We start from the raw sequence: 10,379 nt of genomic DNA, 5'->3' as shown, positions 1-10,379 counted from the left end.
CTCTGTGTTCCTTATTTGTTAATTTAGAGTAATAATAATAATACTTAGGTACTGTGCTGCTTATTAGATTATTAATAAGATAAATAGGACATTAATATATTAACTAATTAATAGGATACTATTTTATATATATGTGATTATATATGTGATTAACAAAAGACTGTTAATAGGATCATATATTACTTAAAAATAATCCATAGTAAATGGTTGACTATATTATTACTTGCAGAGTAGTTACCACTCTGAACAATATAATTACTATTATTGTTACAACATTATTAGTTATAATTGATATAAGGTTAATTGTAAAATGTCACGTTTCCCAATTTATTGAAGTTGTGCTTCAAGGAATCTCTCCACCAATTCAATGTTTCCTCCCTAAACTTCAGTGATTAATTCAGTTCAGCATTAACTAGATAATTATTTTTTTGAAAAGACCTTGAACTTTAGTTGAACTCAATTGGCTGAAGCAATGGGTTTGTATGGAGATTGCCTATAATAAGAATTAATGCTGCCCATGAATGTCTGCCTTTTAAGGCCTTGGGTTTTTCTTTCTACAATGACCTCTATCAATGCTTTTTGACAAATCCACCAGCAAGCAGGTCCTTGGCACGGGTGGAGAAGAGGGCAGTGGGGAGAGAGCCAGGGCTCTGAATCAGAGACTTCAGACCAGGACTCACAAAGATGTGACATACGTGCCATGTTGCCCCTCCTATTCCTATGAAAGACCTGACTAATTGATCGCAGCACTGCTCATCTCTTGTAACCTCGAGAATGCCTTATTATCTTCCCTCTAGCCAACAGGCCTGCCAACACCACTTAATAGAATTTAGTAGGATGATGTGGAACCTGCCAAGTGCTGAAGTGTCCATTTTGCTTCTTATGAGTGGTGAGACCTTTACAAGTTCCCATACTATTTTATATTAATAACTAGAGGCCCGGTGCACAAAAATTTGTGCACTCGGGGGGTCCCTCAGCTCGGCCTATGCCCTCTTGCAGTCTGGGACCCTTGGAGGATGTCCACCTGCTGGCTTAGGCCCACTCCCTAGGGGATCGGGCCCAAGCTGGCAGTCAGACATCCCTCTGGCAGCCTGGCAGCTCTCGGGTAATGTCCACTTGCCAGCGGGGAGCAGGCCTAAGCTGCAGTCGGACATCCTTAGCGCTGCTGAGGAGGCGGGAGAGGCTCCCACCACCACCGCTGTACTGGCACACATCAGCCTGGCTTGTGGCTGAGCAGAGCTCTCCCTGTGGGAGTGCATTGACCACCAGGGGGCAGCTCCTGCATTGAGCGTCTGCCCCCTGGTTATCAGTGTGTGTCACAGTGACCACTCATTCCCAGTCATTCTGCTGTTAGGGTCAGTTTGCATATTACCCTTTTATTATATAGGATAGAGGTCTGGTGCATGGGTGGGGGCTGGTTGGTTTGCCCTGAAGGGTGTCTTGGATCAGGGTTGGGGTCCCACTGGGGTGCCTGGCCAGCCTGGGTGAGGGGCTGATGGGTGTTTGCAGGCTGGTCAGACCCCCTTAAGGGTGGGGGTCCCCACTGGGGTGCCTGGCCAGTCTGGGTGAGGGGCTGATAGCTGTTTGCAGGCTCGTCATGCCCCCCCCCCATTGGGGACCCTCACCCCATGGAGGTTTGGCCAGCCTGAGTGAGGGACTGATGGCTGTTTTCAGGGTGGCCACACCCCCTTTAGGGGGGGGGGTTGTGCCTGGCCAGTCTGGGTGAGGGGCTGAGGGCCGTTTTTAGGCTGGCGAAGCCCCCTGGTGATGGAAGCTCCCAGCCTCTCCTTTTTTTCTTCTGGGATTTATTTACCTTCTATAATTGAAACTTTGTTGCTTTGAGTGGAGCTCAGAGCCCGACACAGCAAGCAGGAAGCTTGGCTTCCTACATCATTGGGGCAACCAAGCCTCCTGCTTGCTCCAGCTCTGTGGCTGCCAGCCGCCATCATGGTTGGGTTAATTTGCATATAGTCGCTCTGATTGGTTGGTGGGCATGGCTAAGGCATAGAGAAGGTACGGTCAATTTGCATGTCTGTCTTTTATTACTTTAGATTCTTTTCTGTCAAAGGAGACTAAAGCACCAACTCATCTTATCTGCATTTAACTAATATGTAGACTATACAATGCAACCTCCAGGCTACTTAATATTCAAACGTGTTACAATCAAGCTTATAGGCAAATGGGAAAACTATAGCATTCTTCACCCACCCACCATTTCTTGCCTTAGATTTCAGACTTAAATGCAGAATTGTTTGGATCCTTAGACAGCTACATACAGATTTCCTTCCAACTCCTTCTATGAGTCCACCTTGCCTTAGCCCATTGCAACTTTCATGTGCATAAGAGCTCCCCTGGGGTATATACACTCTGGGTGTTTACAGACTCTTCCAGGTATTTCAAGGGATAATGTTTCCCCCTTTTCTGTTGATTTTCAAACTAAACTTTTGCATAAGATGTGATGCAATCATAGTGATACCATACCTACACAGTGAATTGTGAGGGTCAAATGAAAACTGCTTTTGGCAAGTGCCATAGTTTACTAGCTATTTTTAATTCTTAAAAAAGAGGAATAAGACATGTGCAGGTGTGTGTGTTGGATAATCTCCATTTCACAGGAACACAAGGATGGGGATGAAAGACCAACATCCCCTGCCCCTGCTGCTCACCCAGAGACCTCCGGCCAGACGCCCACAGCTCGGGAGTAAAGACCATGACGGAACACGGGCCTTACCTCAGGTCACAGTCTGTGCCGCAGGGCTCAGTGATGGGGCTTGGCTGGGGCAGCCGATCACACCTTTGATCAGAAACTATGAGCTGATTGAACTCCCTGGTGCAAACGGGTTTTCGTTTCCGCTCTCCTAAGCAGGGGGAAAGTTAGTCAGAGAGAGTAACCTATTCCATAAACTGTTCAGACCAGGGCTTGGCAAACATTTCCTATAAAAGGTCAGATAGTAAATAGTTTGGGTTTTGTGGGCCTAATGACCTTTGTTGAAACTCAGCTCAGCCATTATGGGACAAAAGCAGCTGCTCATAGACAGTATATAAACAAGCAGTGTGTCTGTGTTCCAATAAAACTTTATTTATAAAAGCAGAGGGTAGGCTGAAATTGGCCCCCTGTCTGTGGTTTGCCAACACCTAATTCAGACAAAAGGAAACACAATAAATAATATGTCATACGACTACTAAATTGATATTTCTGGAAAGTGACAGAGCCTATTGGTTTGGCTTCCCAGTGTGTGTGAAACTCTTAGACGAGGAAAGCTAACAGAGCCCTCAGCCCTCAGCAAGCTTACCATGCAGCCATGTGTTGGACAGACTCAGAGAATGCACAGCAGAGAATGCAGGCAGATAGAAAGTTGTATAAACAGCATGTATTTGCCTGTTTCTTAAAAATATTTAAAAACACTGCAATTCTTTTTTTTTAACTCAAAAATACCTCAAAGTGAACTAAGTCAGATATATATAGAAAGAAGAACTGTGGAATCTAAAAAGAAAACCAAGCTCAGAGAAACAGAGATGAGATTAGTGGTTGCCAGAGGTGTGGGTTGGAGGTAGTGATGGACAAAATGGGTTGAAAGTGGTCAAAGCTACAAACTTCCCATTGGAAGATAGATAAGTCCTGGGAATGTAATGTATAGCATGGTGACTGCAGTTAACAGCACTGTGTTGTATATCTGAAAGTTGCTCAGAGATTAGATCTTAGAAGTTCCCATTGCAAGAAATAAAAATGAAGCTATGTGTGATGATGGGTGAAAACTAAATTTATGGTGGTGATTCTTTTGTAATATATCCGATCATTACATCGTACACCTTAAACATACAATGTTGTAATATCAATTATATGTCGATAAAACTGGAAAAGTGAACACACTAAAAGGTTACCTCACATCCCCCAAACGCAACTGGAAAGCTGATACCTTGGCAAGGTTTGCTGCAGGCCTGCCAGGGCCCGTGACTGTTCCAGTAGAACTGCGGGGGCCTGTCTTCGATGGGGACATTGAAAGAGTAGTACACATTGGGGTCGAACAACTGCCCCACCGCCAGCACCTGCGATGTGCAGACAAAATGGACGTGGTGTTTGCATGCCTGGTTGGCCCGAGTGGAAGCAAAGGGCTGTGGGCTCGTGGCCACGCGTTTACCTGAATCAGGAGTTCTTGTTCAATGCGGCCTGAGCAGTTGAGTTTCTCTGTGACGGTTTCGGAGCCACTGTACTCGATCAGAGCCTTCCCAATGCGGATCTCCTTCTTGGCCATTGTGATAACGAAGTTCCCATTTATGAAGTACTCGCCATCGGTGTTCGATACCGCTGTAGGTAAGAAAACAGAATCCCACTGATTTGCCGCCAATGGCTCCCTGATGAACAATGGCATGACACTTGGATAAGGAGTCAGAGTGCAAAGGACATGGACTTCTCAGGCAAACAGGCATGGACTCCAATCCTAGCTCTGCCACTTGCTGGCTCTGGGGCCTTGGGAAATCACGTCCTCACCTCAGTCTCCATTTCTTTATCTCTAAGACAGAGAAAACAACACCTACCCTTCAAGGCGCCTCTCAAGGGTAAGAGAAATCTAAGCATCCTGATTAGCCTAAGATTTGTTATACAAGCCCCACCATGACAGGGTTAGAGATGGAAACAAGAGTGTCATGATGTAAAAACCGGTACAATGAATTGAACACTAACAAAACGGATCCCCACACAAATATCCCTCCCTTCTTCACATTGGCTTTACTCAGGCTCATGAAGTCTTGGTCAGTCTTCTTTGTGTGACAGATGTGGAGACCGGAAAATCCACGGCCAATCTGCCACATGTGTGCTCAAATGCCACCTTTTCCATGAGGCCCACAGCAGTGGCCAGCCTCCAATCGGGCCCAGTGACCTCCTGGAACTCACCTTGTGTGTCATCCCCTCCCCCATGGAATAGCACTGACATGTAGTCACTAGGACACTGCAGAAATGACAGTGTGACTTCCAAGGCCAGGTCAAAGGCATGTGGCTCTGCCCTGCTCTTCCTTGCATCTCTGGTTTCAGGAAGAAAAGCCAGCTGCCATATTGTAAGGAAGCCTAACCAGCCCCCTCGAGGGCCTTCTTGCAAACAGCAATGCGGACTGAGGCCTCTTCCAGCGGGTCCAAGGGAGGCACCTGGGAAGTGGATCTGCCGGCCCCAGTCAAGCTTTCAGATGCACAGACATCTCACGCCAGAAACACGCAGCCGTGCTGCCCCGGAATTCCTGACACACAAAATCTGGAGACCGTCTGTATCTGTTCTGCAAAGCCACACATTTTGAGATCATTCTTCAAACAGTAAAAGCTGTTCAACAGAACCACTAGTTTGGAAACGGCCATCCCTCCCATCGCCAGCACAGATCTCCATTTCCTACACCGTTTCCCACCTGCGTTTCTCGCCACAGCACTGTTTATGCTTTCCTCCCCAAATGAGAATGTAGGCCCCCTGACTAGGACCTGGGGACCGTCTTGTTGGCTACTACGTATATGCCAGCTTCCAGAGAGCACTTGGTAGGTGCTTACTACATACTTTCTTTGGCAGAATGAATGAATCTACTGCAGAGCTTACAAAAGAGGAAACAATCAGTGAAGCTGGAAAAATAATGTTGGAGAACTGCCTGAGTCAAGTGCCGAAACATTAGCCAACGCAGAACATGACAGTCAGTTGGACCCGTGAGTAAGGTCCACAACGGACCGAAAATGGACAAGGAAGATGAGATGGCTGCTGCTTTCCGAGGAATAATTTATGTATCAAGTGTCAGGAGAGAGCGAATAAAGCCCCAGAAAGTTCTTAAGAAGGGACTCCCTCTCAGAGATGACTGTTGAATTCAGATGGCAAGGAAAGAATGCTCCACCCTGACATCATGACTTGAGAGGAAACTTCGGCAGAAATATTTACCAACCGCGTTAGTCTCCATCTACAAAACTGGGCACGATAAAAATTAAAATGTAATCTTGTTGAACATAAACATAAGAAAAAATAAATGTATTCTCATACTTTTTGACTAATTTCTCAGGATAAAATCCTAATCACCTCTTTCCCCCCCGTACTTATTATTAAAGTTTTGAAGTACCAGTCGGTTTTCCCAGTGGCCCTGCTCCCTGGATAATGAATCCTCTGGAGGATTGGGCTGGACGTGAAACAGGCACTCGACAAATCAGAGCTATCAAACATGTGGGCTCGGCAGAAAACACTAGAGAAAAGGCCCCTCACCTTTTGTAAATTGTGCCTGACTAGCAAATCTCAGCAGGAAGGGAGCCCTTGAAATACCCAGGCCATGAGTGTAGGTGAATAAAGGAACACGGACATTTAACGCATAGATAGCAAATAGGTTTCGCCCCAGCACCCATGGCCATGGGTTGGTACTAGCTGCCCAAGAACCTACACAGGACAGGGTCCCTGCAGCTTCCTGTCTCCGCAACATGCTCATGACAATCTGTCTTGGTTGTGAGATGAGGAGGGGCCAAGTGTTTGTCTGTCAGGTCCTTGCCCGTCTTTCACTGAGGCAGGTAGCGCACTTTCCCACGCGGGCAGAAGCAGCGTGCGTGTAGGAGGGTTAGAGGGTAGGGAGAGAAGGCACGGTGCCCCATGTGGAGGAGATGAACGCGGGCTGAGGCGAGCGCTGAGTGCTTCTTGCAGCGCAGGAGCAGAGGCTCTTGCTTCTCGCACAGGGAACCTCCCAGAGCTCCCTCAACTGGACACTGTCCCGATGCAAAGACTCTGCAGGGTCAGGAATTAACTGCATGGAATTCTGTCCCTAATCCAGCACTTCTCTGCTGGAATTCCCATCCTGGGAGCCCCATCTGGGCCCTGAGGGAAGCATACGATGCCTTCATTTGAAATGGTGGGGAAGAACGTGGAGACAGGGAAAAAGCTTTAAAAACAATTAAAAAAGAACAACAACGAACCTCCAAAACTATGGCTGCTTCTTCTTAGCTCAACATTCTTTGGCAATCTCTACTGCCTACAGAATTCAGTTCACATTCCCTAGGATAACTTTCTGTACCTTCACAAATCTTATCCTGACCTATTTTTCCAGCCTCACCATTCACTCCCACCAATAAATCTCAATTTCCAGTCATGTGTATCCCCAGGTCCGTTCAGCCATACGTTTTTCTACAGGGAGGCAATCCAATGATGTGTAGGGTCTGAAGTCAGACCAAAAAGCAATACAATTCTCCCCTTCTGTTTGTGTGATCTTGGGTGAGTTACTTAACCTCTCTGAGTCTCAGTTTCTTCCTCTGTATAATGGGTTTCTCATAGGATTGTTAAGAATGTTAGACACGACAGGACACACCGGCTTCCATTCCTGGCAGATCAGAATGCCTTTACATGCATTGTCTCCCTGTCAGGCCGCTAACGATGCCTAATATAGTCGAGGAAAGTGTGACTTAAATATCAGCAAGTACCCTCCCAAGGCAGGTCTCGTGTCAAGGAAGCCTGTCTCCAAAGCCTGCTAACCACTAGCGTTTTCTAAGGACGTCAACAAACAAACACAAATTCAGGCATTCTTCCTCGTGTGTACAAATACAACCCAAATATATATAGCGACACATTTTTAAAAAATGTAAATTGTTTGCTGCTAGACTGCAGGAGCCCTGTTAGTAAAGTGACCATTTAAAAATGCACGTTTCTAAGGCTGAGAAAGATCCCAGTAGGGGCTCAATCAATGATGTTAAAGGAGGAGTGATTGGCTGAACCTGACATCAAGACAAGGAGGCAGAGTGCTTCCAGCCAAATGACTGTTTCCTTGTCAGTGTGAGCCCCTGGCAGCCTCATCTCGCCTGCAGCTCTTGCAGCGTGAGCCCCACCAGCCCAGCGAGACGCACGAGTTTCAACGGGTCACTGATTGGAGATGAAGTCGTTTCCATGGCACCAGGGCATCCGGAGACTCCTAATGTGGGTCCCTTACATGGTGATGGCAGGGCATACTGCCAGCATCACCCAGTTTTTCAAGTGAAGTCGCTTCTAGCCACCCAGCTGATGTTTCACGAAAAGGAAATAAGGTGTCACCAGGCCAGTCTGTAAATGAAGCTGTAATCCAGTTTTGCTCCTATTCAAAGAGCAACCGTTTATTCTAGGGGCTCTGGGCTCCTGTCCCATGTCTCCAGGCTTCCTCTCATGCTCTTGCTGACCCAACCCTTCACCCTTCACTGCATCTCCTTGTCCCAAAGACAGTGAGCAGGGAATGAGATGGGGGTCACCAGGTGAGATGACGTTCCTGCTTTACCTTGAGCCAGATCCATCCCTGTCTTCCCACTGCCACAGCTAATCCGGCGCTAAGTGTACTGGAGGCAAGTAAGTATCACAGCAACGGCTTTTTTCTCAAAAAACAAAAACCAAAAAACAGCATCCTTGTGGTTCTGGGGGCAGGGGGACTGCAACCCAACAGAAGGGAGGGTGTGTGTGAAAGGGTGACCTTTGACAGGGAGACTTTCTGCTTCGGTACCTTGTGATGGAATCATTTCCTGAAAACAACAGTAGATTGCCCAGCCTCCCATTAATGCAATTAGGGGAGCTAATTTCCTGGCTTCCTTCCCCCCATGTTCCCCATCAGAGCTGGGCTCTCCAAAGGCCCTCTCCCTTGGAAGCGGCTCCATCACCAAAACATGCGGATGAACTGTGGCTGGGCTGGCCTTCACACATCAGGAAGGATAAGGATGAAGGTTGCTTAGCAACGGAACAGCTGGGCATGGGCTCTTCGAGCACTTACTGCTCCTTCCTGCAAGCCAAGAGTGAACCTCTACGCGCCAGATCTGAGGGCATCCCTCCCTTCCTAACCCACTGCAGGGTTCAAAGGCTCCGAGGTGCCAGCGGTCACGCTCCGTGAACGGCGACTTCCAGGCCTGCACACTTCTCAGGTGTGACCAGAGAGACGTCCTTCTGCTCACAGGTGACTTTACCGTATGTCCCTTTAAAGAGCCATGACTGCCTCAGACTGCCTGTCGCAGATGACTTCGTTCTTTACAAAAGATTAAGAAACCTCCCGTGAGGAATAGAAGTCTATCAGGAGGCCCCTCAATCCAGGCGCCTGACCTGGTGGATGAAGCTGAATGGAATTGAGGCCCCTACATGGAAAGAGATTACTTTTCCAGGAAGGAGGAGAATAAGGGAGAACCGTTCTCCCTTCCAAGGAAAAGAAAGGAGGAGGTCAACATGGCTTTTCGATCTCAGGAAATTAGTATATACAGGAGGTTGTATGTGATGCTGCTGATGTGATGAGGAAGTAGGGAGGCCACATGCTCAAATTTATAACCCAGTTCATTAAGAAAAGTGTGCGACCCATTCTGCACGGTGGTGGAATGAGGAACGAAGGTTGCCAAAAAAATAACTTGAAAAGAAACCCCAAGAACTTTGTTAAGTGTCTTATAAAGTCACCACTCATCTAGATACTTGTACTTGGAAAGCTGTGCAGCCACTGAGTGACTGATTTCAAGTGAGACGTTATGGTCTTTAAAAGAAGGAGCGATTCTGTCTATTTCCATGGTAACCCCATTCCCCAGGAGCACACAGTGGGCACTCTGTAAAGACAGCATGAGCAATGGTTGTTTCCAATTCAGCAACCATGTGCCTACTTTGTGTTTGGCTTTGTATCAGGAGCTAAAGATATAACGACACAGCCTCTGACCTTAAAACCTCGTGCTCATGGGGAGAAAGAAGAAACAATGCGTCTTGTCTCAGTGGATGGCACTTCCTCCCCTCAGTTGCTCAGGTCCAAACCTGAAGCCCCCCTCTTTCTCTCACAGGTGACATTCAGTCCATCAACAAACCACGAAGCTCTGGCTTCACAAGATACCCCAGAGTTTCTACCACGTGCCACACCTCTGCTGCCCCACTTGGGGGGTCAAGCCACCAGCACCTCCTGGATTATTGCAGTAATTTCCCCAACCAGCCTTCCCTGCTTTCTGCCCCCTACCCTCCCCTGCCACCCATTCTCAACATAACAGCCCAGAGTGCTCATTTGAAAAATAAATCCATATATATAAAAGCCTAAGCAACCAAACGATTGAGTGATCAGTTGCTATGATGTGCACCGACCACCGGGAGGCAGATGCTCAATGCAGGAGCTGCCCTCCCCCTGGCTGGCCGCCCGCCCCCCCCACCCCTCTGAGCCCCAATCGCTGGCCAGGCTGAGGGACCCCACTGGGCACAAATTCGTGCACCGGGCCTCTAATATGATTATATCATGCTATTCCGGGGCTGAAAACACCATAGTACCCCATGTCTCAGTATAATCCTTGCAATGGTTACATGGCCCTTTGTGATCTAGTCCTGACACCTGTCGAACCTCGTCTAGGACTTTCCTCTGCAATCACTCAGCTCCAGCCGCAGTGGCCTCCTTCTGCTCTTGGAGCAATCCAGACATGCTCCTCC

At 47.6% G+C, this 10,379-nt stretch overlaps 1 protein-coding gene across 1 annotated transcript in view; it reads right to left on the bottom strand.

The window, feature by feature from the left end:
• The window catches only part of ADAMTS9 (ADAM metallopeptidase with thrombospondin type 1 motif 9), a 162,070-nt gene that overhangs the window by 91,516 nt on the left and 60,175 nt on the right, over positions 1–10,379 (bottom strand). Inside the window, 3 exon segments of the mRNA XM_023754048.1 lie at positions 2,732–2,858; positions 3,918–4,047; positions 4,140–4,306. Of these exon segments, the coding sequence (XP_023609816.1) occupies positions 2,732–2,858; positions 3,918–4,047; positions 4,140–4,306 (424 nt within the window).

Source organism: Myotis lucifugus, unplaced genomic scaffold (genome assembly GCF_000147115.1).
Source record: "Myotis lucifugus unplaced genomic scaffold, Myoluc2.0 scaffold_55, whole genome shotgun sequence".
Lineage (NCBI taxonomy): Eukaryota > Metazoa > Chordata > Mammalia > Chiroptera > Vespertilionidae > Myotis > Myotis lucifugus.
Note: the sequence above shows the minus strand (reverse complement) of the source record. Positions and strands in the feature narration are given on the sequence as shown.